Here is a 17910-nt window from a genome sequence, read left to right as displayed (position 1 = left end):
ATCCCATGAGATCTAATCTTCCAGAGCAGCCTACCATGTGGAACCTTGTCGAACACCATACTGAAGTCCATTAACACAACTTCTACAGCTCTGCCCTCATCAACATTTTTGCTCACGTCTTCAAAAAAATCAATCAGAATTCTGAGACATGACCTCCCCACGTACAAAACCATGCTGACTATCCCTAATTAGCCCTTGCCCATCCAAATGCCTGTATATTCTATCCCTCCGAATACTCTCCAGTAACTTACCAACTACAGATGTTAAGCTCACCGGCCTATAGTTCCCAGCATTTTCCCTGCAGCCTTTCTTGAAAAGAGGCACAGCATTTGCCACCCTCCAATCTGGCACCTCTCCTGTATTTAAGGATGACTCATAAATTTCAACCAGGGCTCCCGCAATTTCCTCTCTAGTTTCCCGGAATGTCGTCGGATATATCTGATCAGGCCCCGGAGATTTGTCTACCTTCATACACAACAGTACCTTCAGTACTTCCTTGATGGTAACAATGACTCTCATGACACTTCCAGTGAATGCTCCAATTTCCTCTGCCCTACTGTCTTTCTCCTCGGTAAATACAAAGGAGAAATACTCATTTGAGGACCTTGCCCATCTCCTGTGGCTCCACACAGAGGTGACAGTTTTTATTCCTGAGATGTCCCACTCTCTCTCTAGTTACCCTTTCTCCCTTAATTATTTATAAAATCTTTTGGAATTGTTCTTGAGGCTACCCGCCAGAGCTATCTCCTGGCCTCTTTTTAGCCTTTCTGTTCTCCTTTTTTTAGTTGCTCCTTAGTTCCCAAAACTCCTCCAGGGGTGCACTTGATCCCAGCTGCCTATACCTGTCCCATGTATCCTTCTTGTTTTTGACTAACATCTCAATTTCCCTCATCAGCCAAGCTGCCTTCTTTGCCTGCTATGCCTTTCACTCTAACGGGGACGTACACATCCTGAGCTCTCTTTAGTACACTTTTAAAAACATCCCACTTGGCCGATGTTCCTTTCCCCATCAAATAACCTGCTCCAGTCAACTTGAAGGTTCTCTCATACCCTCAAAGTTGGCCTTACCCCAGTTGAGCAAGTTAGGAAGAGGGGATGTTCAACGAGATCTGGGTGTCCTAGTGCATCAGTCACTGAAAGGCAGCATGCAGGTACAGCAGGCAGTGAAGAAAACCAATGGAATGTTGGCCTTCGTAACAAGAGGAGTTGAGTATAGGAGCAAAGAGGTCCTTCTACAGTTGTACCGGGCCCTGGTGAGACTGCACCTGGAGTACTGTGTGCAGTTTTGGTCTCCAAATTTGAGGAAGGATACTCTTGCTATTGAGGGCGTGCAGCGTAGGTTCACTAGGTTAATTCCCGGAATGGCGGGACTGTCGTATGTTGAAAGGCTGGAGCAATTAGACTTGTATACACTGGAATTTAGATGGATGAGGGGGGATCTTATTGAAACGTATAAGATAATTAGGGGATTGGACACATTAGAGGCAGGAAACATGTTCCCAATGTTGGGGGAGTCCAGAACAAGGGGCCACAGTTTAAGAATAAGGGGTAGGCCATTTAGAACGGAGATGAGGAAGAACTTTTTCAGTCAGAGAGTGGTGAAGGTATGGTATTCTCTGCCTCAGAGGGCAGTGGAGGCCAGTTCGTTGGATGCTTTCAAGAGAGAGCTGGATAGAGCTTTTAAGGATAGCGGAGTGAGGGGGTATGGGGAGAAGGCAGGAACGGGGTACTGATTGGGAGTGATCAGCCATGATCACATTGAATGGCGGTGCTGGCTCGAAGGGCTGAATGGCCTACTCCTGCACCTATTGTCTATTGTCTATTGTCTAACACATGGTCCCTCTCCATCCCGGTCCATAGCTTTCTTAAACCTCATCTGAACCCTTCATGCTATGATTTTCCCAGTCTATATTAGGAAAGTTAAAATCCCCTACTACAACAACCTTATTTGACCTGCAGCTGTCTGCAATCTCCTGGCACATTTGCTCTTCTAATTCCCGTTGACTATTTGGGCATTTGTAGTACACCCCTTTCCTGATCATCCCTTTCTTGTTCCTCAGCTCCACCTACATAGCTTCACTAGACGAACTGTCCGTAATGTTACCTCTGAACTTAACCTCTGAACCTAGCCGTGCCATCCTCCTTAATAAACAATGCAACTCCCCCTCTGCTTTTTTCCTCACCCATGTCTCTCCTGAAGCTCCTGTACCCCGGATCATTGAGCTGCCAGTCCTGCCCCTCCCTTATCCAGGTTTCAGTCATGGCTATAACGTCCCAGTCGTGCGAACCTAACCACGTCCTAAGCTCATATGCCTTACCCATCAAGCCCTTGCATTAAAATACATGCAGTTTAAACCATCAATCCTTCCTCGCTCTCCGGGTTTTTCCCTCTTCTGTCCATCAACCTTTCCTACACCACCCTCCATTCTAACCTCTCCTGTGCCTCTGTCCTGCACGAGATCCCACCCCACTGCCAATCTAGTTTAAACCCTCCCATGTAGCATTAGCAAACCTTCCCGCTAGGATGTTGTTCCCCTCCAGTTTAGGTGCAACCCGTCCCTTTTATTCAGGTCACCCCTGCCCCGGAAAAGATCCCAAAGATCCTGAAATCCGAATCCCTGCCCCCTGCACCAACTCTTCACGGAGTTGGACAAAAACAATTCACCAGGATGTTGGCTGAAAAGGAGGTTGATAAAGGATAATAAGATCATGAGGGGCATTGACAGCATAGATAGTTGGAGTCCTTTCCCCAGGGTAGGAATGTCCAGATACATGGGTAGGAAAGGAATAGAGAGATGAGATCCCAATGTGGTCAAATGGGGTCATGCAGATGAGGATCATGGTCAGCATAGACAAGGTTACCTGAAGGAAACGTTTCTGTGCTGCATTACTCTACAACTCTATAAGCATCGAATTGAGCTCTTTGGCATACTGGGTTCATGCAATTTACCCAACTACACTAATCCCATTTGCCCACATTAAGACAGTATCCCTCTCTGCCAAGTCCTATTTAAGCATTTGTCTCAAAGCTTTTTAAACATAGGATTCCGATTAACATTTAGTGCGGAAACAGGCCCTTTGGCCCAAGTCCTCGCCAACCAGCGACCCTTGCACTATCCTACACACACTAGAGATGGGGTTTTTAACATTTACCAAGCTTACAACCCAAGAGTATGAATATGGAATCCTCCAATTTTAGGTGACCTCTAACAACCCCCCCTCCCCCCCCCCCCCCCCCGCCTTACCTGGCTCACGCCTATTTCTCCCTTCCCCCTCCTCTTACATCTCTTCCTATGGCTTCACAATTTGTAATCCCCCTCCTCTCTTCCAGCTTTCTTTTCCCCCACCCCTTACAATCAGTCTGAAGAAGTATCCTGACATGAAACGTCTCCAATCCACATTCCTCAGAGATGTTGCCAGACCCACTGAGTTACTCCAGCACTTTGTTTCTTTGTTTAACACAGACCAGACTTAGACCCAACCAGTGACCCAACCAACACAATCACTGACTTGTCAGACCCTGGTCATCCTTCTCCCTGTTCCCTTCCAGCAGAAGGTACAGAAGCTTGAAAGCGTGCAACACTAGACTCCAGAACAGCTTCTTCCCCTCTGTTATCAAGCTTCTGAACGGTCCTTCCATTAACTAGGGGACTAAACCAATTCACCTCTACTGCATTGCAGACATTGGACTTTGTTTCTGGAACTAATGCACTACAAAGCTGAGAAACATATTCTTAGTTACTCCAGCACTCTGTATCTTCCCTTTTGTTCTATCTATTGCATTCGAGTTTGGCTTGATTGTATTTATGTATAGTATTTTCTGATCTGATTGGAAAGCATGCAAAAGAAAGCTTTTCACTGTATCTCGGAACATGTGACAACAATAAACTTAAGCCGAACCTAGACCTAATATTGTGTAGGAAAAAACTGCAGATGCTGGTTTAAATCGACGGTAGACACAAAATGCTGGAGTAACTCAGTGGGACAGGCAGCATCTCTGGAGAAAAGGAATGGATAACATTTCGGATAAGACTTCTTCAGACTGAAGGGTCTCGATCTGAAATGTCACCCAGTCCTTCTCTCCAGAGATGCCTCCTGTCCCGCTACACCTAATATTCACAGGTGAAATACTACAAGATTGGAAGGCTTGAGTTATTAGGTGACATTAGATCAGCTGTGGACACAAGAAACTGCAGGCGCTGGAATCTTTAGCAAAAACAATGCTGGAGTAAGATGCTGGATTCAGGCAGCATCTGCAGAGGGAATGGACAGGAAACCTTTTGGGTTGGGAACCTTCTTCAGATTGATCAGACTGAACAGACAGGGACTGTTTTCCCTGGAGTGAAGGAGGCCGAGGGGTGATCTTATGGAGGTTTATGAAATCATGGGAAGCATAGAGAAGGCGCATGGTCACAGCCTATACTCCAGCATAGGGGAGTCTAAAACTAGAGGGCGCAGCTTTAATGTGAGAGGGGAGAGACTTATTCCCACATAGGGTGCTGGGTATAAGGAAGAAGCTGCCACAGAAATTGGTAGAGATGGGTAGAATTATAACGTTTAAAAGACATTTGTACAGGTTTATGCATAGGAAGGGTTTAGAGAGATATGAGCCAAACAGGCAAAGCTCACTAGCTTTGGTAGACATCTTGATTGGCATGGATAAGCTGACAGGTCCCTTTGCATGCTGCATGATTCTAATATCAGATATCTGTGGGGGAGTAACATGCTTGGATCTATGGCAGGAGTTCAGATAGTTTATGTGTGGAAATAACAGATACCAGAGTTACAGAGTGGGATGTCATTCATTGTCTGTAGGAAGTCATTTACATGTTGAATAACAGATACTAGGAGTGGGTTACAAACTGAAGGTTTTCAATGGGTTTGTGTGTTTCTGTACACAATCTCAAATACTGCAGCTGAGGCCAATGTAAAATGCCCAGAGAACAGACCTGAGGACACTTCCTGCTGCTGTGTGTTTTGAAAAGCCCACCCACCCTCTAGAGAAATTGACCAAAGGCCTGTGTGCCAGCGTGTCACCCCAGACCCAAAACCCACGATGGTCTTGAACCGTAAGTACTACTGACCTTTATTTTGTTGTAGTTATACGGATCCCTATTCACATTGCCACCCTGGGGGGGCCTGGAAGATAAATGGATGGGATGAGTTACTACCTCCAAGCTGAAGAGTTCCTGCACTTTGCTGACAACTTCTTCACAGGGACAACACTTCCTGTTCTGTCTCAGTGCCAGAGACCAGGGGCTCCGTGGTAACTCCAGCGTTGCAGAATCGGTGCTCCCACACTGCAGCTTGGAGCAATGACAGCAAATATACCCCGTCCCGGGTTTGCCGGGTGTGAAGTGTAATAGTGAGGAGGTGTGGGAATTGTGGGAAGAACTGAACTGCTCTCTGTCTTATGAGCACTTCGTACCGTGGAAATAGAACTTTATTTTAGTGAAGTGTCTCATAGGTTGAACATGTCTGACCTTGTACTTTTGATCTTTAATGTTAAGGCTGATAAGGGAAAGAAGAGAATTCTGGATCACAATAGTTAACCATGTTAACAAATATACGTGACCCACTCCACAATTCTTGCTATTAAATATGATATTAAAAGGTCGCATGCTCTGAGTCAGCAGAGCAGTCTCTGGCTTGACACGTTATTGTGAACAAAGAAGTTAATTGTCACTCACGTCTTGAATATATTATTCCAACAGAGGTCTGGCTTTGTCTCTGCAGACCTTTAGTGACATCACAACAGATTCTTGGTCCCTTTATTTAAAGAGAGGTATAGCTGCCATGGAAGCAGTTGGGTGAATGGTGAAAGGTTGAGTCCTGGGATGGGGTGCTGTATGAGAGATTGAGCAGGTTGGGCCGAAGCTCACTGGAGATTTTGGAATGAGAGGTGATCTTCATGAATTGTCTAAATTGTGAGGGGGACTGACAGGGTTGTGTCAGATTCAGGGGCGGCCATTTGAGGTGGAGCTGAAGACCTTTGCTCAGAATGCAGCCGTGCAGCTGCAGAACCAGCTGTTGTTCTGGTGCTGGTGTCCAGTTCCTGGGCTCAGTGGAGACCACAGACCAGCACCACAGCCCGACACTACCACTGGAGACCCCCCTGTCAGCTCTCCCTGACAACTCCCATCTCTCACTAGAACCCATCTGAGTAACGAGACTTACCACCAGCCATGGATGGTCCACCATTCAAATTCACATCCTTTGCCGGTCCAGTGATTCACCTGGAGAAAGAACAAAGAAAACCCATCACTGAAACAAAATGGATGAAAAAGGTTAAAAAAAAGATAGATCATTGGGGTCATTGTCAGGCAGAGAGTGGGCAGGCAATGGGAGGGTTTGGCAAAAGGACAGAGGGGTGAGTGAACAAAGGGAGGGGTGGAAGAGACAGGTGGATGGCTCAAAGTGGGATTGGTTGCTTCTCTCCAGGTGGATGTTTCTCTGCTTCTCAGGATATGAGTGAGAGGGTGCAGAGGAAAGTGGGACCCAGAACAAGCGGTACACATTGGTACCAATGTGGAGAAGGCAGCAATGGAAGTCTGTCAATGTTGCCAGAGGTGGACAGGTGGCAATCTCTGGGTTGCTGGCACGGCCAGGCTTCAGGGAGAACAGAATGTGAAGAGAAGGTGGCGATAGACTGGTAACATCCATGGTGCATGCAGGTACATTCAGATTCAGAGGCAGATGAAACCTGTATGAGATGGACGGGTCACAAGTTAATAGGATTGGGACAATGCCCAAGTCATGACAGTTGAATCAAGATCAGCAGGGTATGGGCATACCAGGCAATAACAGCAAAAATAAATAAGGTGAACAGAGGGTGTGAGTGTTGGATGATGACAGAGAAGGAATTGTTGGATAGGAGCAAATTGAGAGACACAATCTGGTGTCCACAATATACACAGAATGTGATGAGTAAGATTGGTGAGCTGCAGGTACAAAGAGCCATGTGTGATTATGATATGCTGCTGATCACATGGCTCATTCTCGGCAGAACAGACCTCTTAATATTCAAAGATATGGTGGTCAGAAAAGGTAAGGATGGAAAACAGGAGATGGGAGGCAGAGGAAAATGGTATTATAGACTATCGATTAAACATTCCCTTCTCCAAACAAGACAGCATCAAAGCTTCACCGTCGCCTCTCGCCGATGGACGGATGCCAACTACTATAGACTGAAGAGAGGGGATGTCCTTAAGGCCATGCACAAACTCGCTTGGGCTGGAATTCACTTTGCAAAACTTCCTCTTCTTCCCGACGTCGTTCATGCCCACGTGCACAACCACTTCTGGCTGTTCACCCTTCCTCTTGAGGATGTTCTGAAGTCGGTCTGTGACATATTTAACCCTGGCACCAGGGAGGTAACAGACCATCCTGAAGTCCCGCCTGCCGCTACAGAATCTCCTGCCCACACTTCGGACAATGGAGTCACCCACTACTATGGCTCTGCCTGACGTCGGTCTCCCCAGTCGAGTCTCCTTGCCAGGATTGGAGCCACCGACCTGTTCACCGCTTGGACTGGAAGCGTCTTCTGCTCCGACAACTCCTAAGGGGGCATACCTGTTTTCATTCGGCACAGCCACCGGGGTCGCCTGCTCTCCACGTTTACTCCCTTTTCTCCCAGTCACCCACCTGCTCTCCTCCTGAATCACTGGCTTAACAACTTCACTTGTCCAGGAAACTCTCATTTTCCAGGATGGCCCTAAGGTCATCCAGCTGCTTCCCCAGTTCCCCAACACGTTCACTCAGGAGCTGCACCTGGACACAATTCCTGCAGGTGTAGTCTCCAGAAGCTCCATAGGCATCCTTGACCACCCATAACCTGCAGGAAATACACTGCACCAACCTGCCTGCCATTTCTTCAGTGGACAAAAAATCACAAGTTTCAAAGATCTGGGATACCAAAAAAAATTAGAGATTGCCAAATTTTATTTGGAGAAAAAAATAAATGGACAGAATACTTTTCAACTCTTGTTTCCTTACGCAAGCATAGATAATGTGCTTTGTGTTAGTAAATCGCGATATGGACTGCTCTCCCCAGTCCTCATGTATCACAAGTGTTGATATTGTGGCAGCTGGCACTGTCACTGAAGAATGGGGAATGTTTTATGTACAGACGAGGAGTATTCCCACACCAGGGAAAAGTAAAGGAACTCAGGTGCTCCCTGGATCACCCAGGAGGGAGTGAAGGAAGGAGTGAGCATGAGGAAGGTGAGACTTCAATGGAAACCCACCTGAATGTGGTGAGTTGGGAGAGGCAGTGAGTACAAAAGGAGAGAGGCTTTTCAAGGGAAAGTGGAACAAAGAGCCTTCCAAAGGCCTGTAAATGGGATGAGCGGAGTGTGGAGATCAGGGTATAACGGAGTGATCTGCATCAAGGTAGAGGCACAGCTGGAACATGGCTGAGGGCATTGTATCACCCGTTATCAGGAAATGGGAGCTGCCAGAAGCGGAGTGATGCAGATCTGGGAGAGGGGGTGGGGGTAACTGATGAGGAGGAGGAGGTAACACTAACAAGTCACTTGCACCGGAAGGGATAATCCCAGGTTGTTAAAGAATGCAAGGGTCATGGAGCAGGTGGCTGTAATCTATGTTGCCACCAGCTTCTGTGTGAAGAAATTGACCCTCAGGTTCCAATCAAATCTTGCCCCACTCACCTTTAACCTAAGTCTTCTTGTTCATGATTCCCCCGCGTTCGGTAAAATACCCTATCTATTCCCCTCAAGACCTTATACTCCTTTATAAGATCATTGCTCATCTTCCTGCACTCCAAAGAATAACGTTCTCGCATACACAACCTCTCTCTGTAGCACAGGCTCACAAGTCCTGGCAACATCCTCTTCAGCTTCTCTGTGCTCTTTAAGCTTAATGACATCCTTCCTATTGCAGAGTGACCAAAACTGAACACAATACTCCAAATGCAGCCTCAAAGTCTTGTGCAACTGTAACACAATATTGCAACTTCTTTACTCAACACCCTGATTAATGAAGGTATCAAAAGCCGTTACTACCCATTCCTCAAACCTCCCTGAGAGGATGTTAGTCCTTTTCCAGTTTTGATGCACCCTGTCCCTCTTGTACAGGTCACACCTGCCCAGAAGTGATCCCAGTGATCTCATCAGCTAAAGGCCTGCCTTCTGCACCAGTTCTTCAGCCATGCGTTCATCTATTCTATTGTTACCATCGTTGGCATATGGCACTGAGAGGAATTTTGAGATTACACTCTGGAAGTTCTGCTTTGTAAACTTCTACCAAACTCTCTAAGTTCACCCTGTCGGATCTCACCTCTCGTTCTGCCTAGGTTGTCAGTACCATTGTGTACAACAATCTCAGCTGTTTTCTGTCCCCTTTCACAATGTCCCGGATCCAATCCAAGACATCCCTGTCCTTGACACGTGAGAGGCAACAAACCATCCTGGGATCTCGCTCTGAGCCAAGGGGAAGTCCATCTCTTCCCCACACCACAGCTCACTGAGATGTTTCCTTGCCCTGCTGTGCATCAGAGCCAACTGTGGTGCCACACCTTGGCTACTGCTGCAACTTTCCTCTGAGAGACCTACTCTCTCTGCAAGGGGAATGACCACAGGGCACTCACTCCTGCACGACCTGCCTGCACTTACTGCTCCTCCTGGTCATCCACCTCCTTCCTTTCTCTACCTGCAGTGTGACTAATTGCTAAATTCAGTCAACAAAGTTCTCCGTAAATCAAATTCTCCACGGCACTACACAGTGGGAAGCTGCAGCTGGACACAGCCTCCTGCAGGTGTAGTCAGACACACCAGAAATGTTCCCAAACTCCCACAGGAAGAGCAGACCACTGGCCTAACCTCCATAACCTTTCCTCTTGTTCTACCCTTATTAGACCTTTGATGTATATGGTCTCACTTCCACCTGACATTGCTCTGCCCATCTTATTAGATCAATATCACCATGTAACCAATCACTCTTCAGACATAAATCCAGATAGACACATTCTGTCCCAAATAAACCTCCTCACCATGGGTGGCACATTGGCGCAGTAGTACAGCTGCTGCCTCCCAATGCCAGAGACCCGGGTTTGATCCTGACTACGGGTGCTGTCTATATGGAGTTTGCACGTTCTTGCTGTGACTGCGTGTGTTTCCTCTGGATGCTCTGGTTTCCTCCCACATCCCAAAGACGTGTGGGTTTGTAGGTTAATTGTCCCTAGTGTGTAGGATAGAACTAGTGTACTGGTGATTGCTGTTCAGCACGGACTCAATGGGCCTATTCCACTCTATATCTCTGAAACTAAAAACATGTACACGTTACTGAAGGAATCACAGATCAGAGGAGCAGGACATGTCACAAGAGGATCTGATGTCAGAAGGCAGCTGTTTTATGGATCGCTGACTGAGGGCAAACGATCAGGTGGTGACAGAACAAGTTTTAGAGATGCTCGTACAGTATTCTTGAAGCCTTTCAACATCGACACACTCCATTGGTAACAACGAACAGTGGATTGTCTTATTTGGCATACCTGCATAAAGTGTGTGCTCGGTCATAAAGAGTTATCATGGAAACAGCCCCATTGATCAAACTCGTCCATGCTGACCAAGGTGCCTCACCTAAGTTAGTCCCATTTCCTTAGGTATGGCCCATATCCCACTAAACCTTTCCTGTCCATGTGCCTGCCCAAATGTCTTTTAAATGCTGTTATTGTACGTGCCTCAACGATCTTCTCTGGCAGTTCATTTTCCATACCTACCACCCTTTGTGTGAAGAAATTCTTATTAATTCTTTCCCCTCTCACCTTAGGCCTATGCTCTCAGGTTCTTATCCTGGGTAAAAAACTGTACATTCACCATATCCATTCCCTATGACTGATGAAAGCCAATACACTAAAACTCCTCTTTAATACCCAAATCACCCGTGATGCCACTTTCAGGGAACTACACTTTACACTAGCACTTTCACTGCTTAGTTTTTAGTTTAGTTTAGAGATACAACGAGGAAACAGTCCCATCGGCCCACTGAGTGCGCAGATGAGCAATCCCTACACATTAACACTAATCTACACACACTAGGGACAAATTACAATTATACCCCGCCAATTATCCAACAAACCTGTATGTCTTTGGGGTGTGGAAGGAAACCGGAGATCCTAGAGAAAACCCACACAGGTCACGGGGAGAACTTACAAACACTGTACTGACAAGTACGTAGTCAGGATCAAACGTGGGTCTCTGGCGCTGTAAGGCAGCAACTCTACTCCCGCACCACCGCCCGATCCCTCTGCTCTACAACACTCCACAGGCCCCTGCCATTCACTGCGAAGGTTCTACCTTGGTTTGACTTTACAAAATTTAACATCTTGCACTTATCTGCATAAAACTCCATTTGCCTCTCCTCGGCCCACTTGCCCAGCAGATCAAGACCCTGCTGTAATTTTTGATAACCCTCTTTGCAATCTACGATACCACCTACTTTATTGTCATCTACAAACTTACTAATCAAGCCTTGTACACTCTCATCCAAATCGGTTGTAACCTGAGACAAGCCTCTTCATTGTCCACTATACCACCAATCTTCTCTCAACCTTATTGTTCCAAACGTGCGTTTCAAGGTAGATAAGGAAAGATACAAGGATTAGAAATTAAGGATCTAAAGTGGGGAAGGATGATATGAATGTCATGAAACAGGACCTGGCAAAAGTTGACTGGGAGCAGGTACATCCATAAACCTACCAGTCATGCCATCCAGATTCTAATTATTAATATGGCAATATGATCTCCAAAGCAGCTTCTGTGATAATGACACTATTTGCATGCTCTCACAATCAAAGCACTCAGACTGGCATACAAATAATTCTATTTACCTTACAGGCGTTTGGTGGCCACCTAAGTGCCAGAACATTATCGGTAGGATCTCCCAAGTTAGATTTGCTATAAAACAAAAGTGTTTTCATTAACGGATCTGTGAACTGGCCACACGAGGAAGTGCTGATAGAGCAAATAGTAATTGGCGGTACAGCCCCCATTCACCTACTGCATATAAACCACCACAACACGCACTCACCTGGTAACTCCAGAGATGGGGGTAGAGATGTCAAAGGGAGGGAAAGAGTCAGAGTGGTCTAGGTGGGAGCAGAGTCAAAGTGGCAGCAGGGGTCATGAAATGTTTACATTCCATCTGAGTACACCAATCCAGTCATCTAGGTAGACAGAGCTCGGTTCAGTTTAGTTTATTGTCACATGTATCGAGGTACATGGGAGGAGTTGGCTGCGCCTAACGGCTGCGGCTCTCTGGCAGTCTGTTGTCTTTTTTTCTTTTTTTTTGTTTGTGTCGGTGTTGGGATGGTTTTTGTTTCTGTTTTTGGCTGTGTATGTGTGGTGGGGATGTGTGGTGGGGGTGTGTGGTGGGGGTGTGGGGTGGGGTGGGGTGGGGGGGTGGGGCGGGGGGAAACCTTTATTTTATTAGGTCTCTTCCCCGGGGCGCGGCTCGGCTGCGGGCCTTAACATTGCCGGCGCAGCTCGGCTGCGGGACGTTTCAGTGCCCGGTGCGGCTCGGCTGCGGGCCTTAACATTGCCGGCGCAGCTCAGCTGCGGGACGTTTCAGTGCCCGGTGCGGCTCGGCTGCGGGCCTTAACATTGCCGGCGCAGCTCGGCCGCGGGACGTTTCAGTGCCCGGTGCGGCTCGGCCGCTGGACTTAACATCGCCCGGTGCGGCCGCGGGACGTTTCAGTGCCCGGTGCGGCTCGGCCGCGGGACGTTTCAGTGCCCGGTGCGGCTCGGCCGCTGGACTTAACATCGCCCGGTGTGGCCGCGGGACGTTTCAGTGCCCGGTGTGGCCGCGGGACGTTTCAGTGCCCGGTGCGGCTCGGCCGCGGGACGTTTCAATGCCCGGTGCGGCTTGGCCGCTGGACTTAACATCGCCCGGTGTGGCCGCGGGACGTTTCAGTGCCCGGTGCGGCTTGGCCGCTGGACTTAACATCGTCAGCGCTGTTCGGCCGCGGGACGTTTCAGTGCCCGGTGCGGCTCGGCCGTTGGACTTAACATCGCCCGGTGTGGCCGCGGGACGTTTCGGTGCCCGGGGCGGCTCGGCCGGGGGGCCTTCCATCCCCTTGCGGGGGCTGTGCGTGTCGTTTGCCTCGGTAGGGGTCGAGCTGCCTGTCCGTGGGTGCGGGGGGAAGAGAGGGGAAGTTTTGTTGCCTCCATCACAGTGAGGGGGTGTTTGGAGTCACTGTGATGGATGTTTGTGTTGGGGTCGGGTGTCCTGTGTTCTTTTCTTTTTGCTGTATTTTGTGTGACTGCTGGAATTTCGCTCGGTGTTGTGCCGAGTGACAATAAAGTGTTGTTATGTTATGTTATCCGAATGCACAGTGAAAAGCAGTGAAAAGTGACCAAAGGCAGCAGATCAAAACACCATCCACATTCCCCTCAGCCCCACACTTTCTGAACTTGGACGTTTCCTCACTTGCTTCCAATCCACTCACCACCCTCCCATTCATCTAGGCTGAATCAATGTAAATGCTGCATTCTCCAAGTTTATAATGTGAAGGTGTTTCTGGGGCTACTTGGATTATGAATCCAAATCAGGTCTTACATTGTTCAATCCATGGTCTATAAAGAATATCAAGCCAATAATGAATACTCTCCACATTCCTAGATGTGTGCACTTCCAATGACACTCGGAATGCTTGACTCATGTCTAGATGACCAAGGCGAATAACGCATTTAATGAGCACCCAGTCTATTCACACCCTCCACAGTGATACACCATGGCTGCAGTGTGTCCAGATTAAACTCCATCAGTCGTTTCTCTGCACATATTTTCAACCTTTCTATATCCTGCTGAATCATTCGTCAAGCCTCCTCACTATCCATAACTGCACCAATTAGGCAGCATCTCTGGAGAAAAGGAATAGATGATGTTTCAGGCTGAGTGAGAGTGTCAGTCCGAAGAAGGATTTCGACCCGATACGTCACCTAGACGTTTCTCCGGAGATGCTGCCAGACCAGCTCAGTCTTTACATATGCATGGGCGCAATCCCTTGTTAGGACAGGACGAGGCACTGGCACCTCAGGCTTGACCCGGCCACTTGGCCTTAGTCTCAGTGGAAGTGCTGGCTGTCTCGGATTTTTTCCTGACAGCCCAGTCTTGACCACACAATGGTACTGGCAGTCTCAGTTTTGTCCCAGTAACTCAGTCTTCCTCGGACTTGTGACAGGGGAACACAGCTAGCAGGGAGCCCTGCCCCTTGCCCCTTGCCCCTTGCCCCTTGCCCCTTGCCCCTTGCCCCTTGCCCCTTGCCCCTTGCCCCTTGCCCCTTGCCCCTTGCCTTTCCCTTTCCCACACTCTCCCTTTTCGCTAGAATGCCAAGGTTTATAGGGAACAGGCTGAAAAGGTTCTGGTGACCAAACCAATAAAAGCTAATTGCCCCCGCTGTTACCAATGATGCTGAGAATTGCCTCTCCTGGCCTGTCAGCCAATGAGAGGGATCAGAGCGGCATCTGAAGGAGGGGTCCCTCTCACATTGTGCACATCAACTTTGAATTCAATCTATCAAGTCTCTGTGGATCTCATGTACTTTAGCCTTTACATCAGCCTACCATGAAGGCCTGTGTTGAAAACTTTACTAAAATCCATTTATTCAACACCCATTGCCCTACGTTCAATCATCTTTGTCACCTCCTCAAAAAACTCAACCAATTTTTTAAGATATCATCTCCCCCTCCCAAAGTCATGATGACTATCCCTAAAAAGACTTATTATGGATAGATTAGGATTCTATCCCTAAAAATCTTCTCCACCAATTTTTCTACCACAGCCTCACCATCCTATGAATTACCTGTTTTGTCTCTATTTCCTGCCTCAAATGAAGGAATTGCAATGGGGTACCTGCAGAACTTTGGGATCTTGCATGTGGCTAAAGAGTATACAAAGATCTTTGTCAAGGCCCCAGCAGTCTCCACTCTTGTATTTTCAATGATCTGGGATAGATCCCATGAGGCGCAGGGGAGTTACCCACTATATTATTCTTCTAGAAAACAATACCTGTGCCACAGTGGCCCAAGGGCGACACAGTGACACAGCTGGTAGAGCTGCTGCCTCACAGTGCCCAGGACCAAAGTTTGATCCTGACCTTGGATGCTGCCAGTGTTGAGTTTGCCTATTCTCCCTGTTCCTACATCCCAAAGACATGCGGGTTTGTAGGTTATTTGGCTTCCGTAAATTGCCCCTGATGTGTAGGAAGTACATGAGAAAGCAGGATAGCATGGAATTAGTGTGTATGGGTGATCAATGGTCGGAATGGACATGGAGAGCCAACGAGCCTGTTTCCATGCTGTATCTCTGAACAAAAGCAGAGTAAACCTCCTCCTTCTTGATCACATGTCCCTAGAATATCAATATACCCCTCCCTGATCGCACGATTCTCTCCTTGGTGAATGCAGGTGCAAAGTACTCATTTAGTACCTCGCCCATTTCCAGATCCAAGCATAAATTCTCCAATTTATCCTTGACTGCTCCAATCCTCTATCTAGTTACCCACTTGTTTGTCAACAATGGGTAAAATATCTTGGGATTCTCCTTAATCCTACTTGCCATGGGAGTTTCATTTTCCTCCTATTGTCTATACATTTCTCAAAGGGCCCAATTTCAGCTTCCTCAAACTTCCTTTTTCTTTTTGACTAAACTTGCAGCATCTCTTGACATCCAAGGATCCTGAGCCTTGCTATTCTTGCCTTCCGTCCTCTCTCCCCAGCACGTGCCTAATACTGATGTCATTAGCCTCACCTCAATGTAGCACATTCCCCGAAGGTCCAGGCTTATCCTTGTCCGTAACTTACTGCAAACATATGGAGTTGTGTTTACTGTTCCCAATATGCTCATGCATTGAAACTCCAATCAGCTGGCCAGGCGCATTTCCCAATACAGGGTCCAGTATGGTCCCTTCCCTGGTTGGATCTAGATATTGTCTAGAAACCCTCCTAGATGCACCTACAAAAATTCTGCCTCATCTAAGCTTGTGGCACCACCGGAGACCGAGTCCATATTGGGAAAATTAAAGTCACCCACTACAACTCACCCTCTGCTTTTACATCTTTCCCATATATCTGTTCCAGGGGTTTACTTGGACACTATAACATGACACAGTTGCATCAGTCACTTCTCCAGCTGTGATTTTTGTTTGATATAAAGGGTGTCAGGGGAAAGTTCAGAGCAACTTGCAATGAAACTGGACAGGATTGGTGCGTAAGATTCAAAATGGTGGCGGTTGCAGTAAAAGAACGGTGCTGCTGGGGTCTTTCCTCCCACACCTTCGGCAGCACTCTGTGCTCAAGGTTGATTGCGGGGTGGCACCCTGGGGATCGAAGGCTGAGCAGTGGCCGTGTGAGGCGAGGGACGACATGTTTATGGGTGGATGTCCCCTGGTCAAAGTGTCGGTGGAGTGGGCCACTGGAGGCCCTGCAGCAGCCGGGGGCTCGAGTGGCTCAGGTGCCGCACTAAGAGGCCGAGTGCGTGGATCAGAACCAGCCTGCTGCAGCACGGAGTGGCGGAGCAGGGGTGGAGGACTTTGATAACATCGTCTGCTGCAACTCCAATGCAGTGCCGCCACAAGGACAACTGGCCTTTATGGCCAAGTTCGGACTCAACATTTTAAACAACCTTGGACTTCAATCTTACAAATAGCGCTGGAAATGTGGTGTGCCTTGTGTAATGCCTGTAACAGTGTAATCTACTATTCCTACACTCTTGTACTTAAGTATGTTTGTGTCTTTGTATAGTAAGATTCTTACTCAAGTGTACGTACCTAGTTACATGTGACAATAAAGTACCATTTAACCACTGGATCAGTAAACATTGAGGTGAGCTGCATTCTGAGTTGGAGACTTAAAGTTAAGAATTAAAGCTGTGCAAACCCATTAGGGCACAGAGGAATGGTCAGTGCATTGTATTTTGTAACATTTTATCTTGCATCATTTTAACTTTCTTGTAAAATTTAATCGCACATTTTATTACGTATTTTATGCCATAATAGTTTTTGATATTTACTTCCAATAAACATTTTAAAGACTAACATCTATAAGTTGAGTACTTTGAGAGTGTTGGCTGGTTTTACCGCCCAGACCGCACTGAGCCTGCACTCCCTGGAATTTAGAAGGATGTGGGGAGGACCTGATTGAAACATCGAATAGTGAAAGGATTGGATAGAGTAGATGTGGAGAGGATGTTTCCACTAGTGAGAGAGTCTAGGAACAGAGGTCGTAGCCTCAGAATAAAAGGACGTCCATTTAGGAAGATGAGGAGGAATTTCTTTACTCAAAGGGTGGTGAATCCATGGAATTCTTTGCCATAGAAGGCTGTGGAGGCCAGGTCGATGAATATTTTTAAGGTGGAGGTAGATAGACTCTTGATTAGTACGAGTGACAGGCTTATGAGGATAAGGCAGGAGAATGGGGTTGAGAGGGAGCCATGATTGAATGGCAGTTGATCAGCCATGATTGAATGGCAGAGTGGACTTGATGGGCTGAATAGCCTCATTCAGCTATCACTCATGAACAGATGGGATTAATCCAGACACAATGGAAAGAAAAAGCTCCCCTTACCAGTAATCCTGACTGTACTCACCCAGAACAGCTGGCTGCCACCAGGAAGAGGAGCAGGAGGAATGGCAGAGCCATGTCACGGCGGAGACAGTTGTAGGCTATTGTAGCTGTAATGCACAGTGGGATGCTCAGGCTTTATACATCCCCAGGCTGCAGGCTCATGAGATCAGATGGGGCTGTGGTCACACAGGCTTCCTATACGACATGTTCCAACCACAAGTTCTTGCAACTACCAGAGGTACACTCCCTGCTCTTACCACAGGCACCAGAGCCTGCAGCAGAATAGGACAATAATGATAAACAGTCAAAATGATCAACATGCCCTAGA

At 47.5% G+C, this 17910-nt stretch overlaps 1 protein-coding gene across 1 annotated transcript in view; it reads right to left on the bottom strand.

The window, feature by feature from the left end:
* Positions 1-17689, bottom strand: part of LOC144591018 (ribonuclease T2-like) — a 35057-nt gene extending 17368 nt beyond the window's left edge. The window contains exons 1-4 of the mRNA XM_078395365.1: positions 17605-17689; positions 11849-11915; positions 6178-6236; positions 5085-5139 (exon numbers count right to left, since the gene is read on the bottom strand). Coding sequence (XP_078251491.1) covers positions 5085-5139; positions 6178-6236; positions 11849-11915; positions 17605-17657 — 234 coding nt within the window. The 5' untranslated portion in view covers positions 17658-17689. The remainder of the gene's footprint in view (positions 1-5084; positions 5140-6177; positions 6237-11848; positions 11916-17604) is intronic.
* Positions 17690-17910: the final 221 nt, after the last annotated feature.

The sequence above is a fragment of the Rhinoraja longicauda genome, unplaced genomic scaffold, assembly GCF_053455715.1.
Source record: "Rhinoraja longicauda isolate Sanriku21f unplaced genomic scaffold, sRhiLon1.1 Scf000496, whole genome shotgun sequence".
Classification (NCBI taxonomy): Eukaryota; Metazoa; Chordata; class Chondrichthyes; order Rajiformes; family Arhynchobatidae; genus Rhinoraja; species Rhinoraja longicauda.
This window is presented reverse-complemented; position numbering and strand designations above follow the sequence as displayed.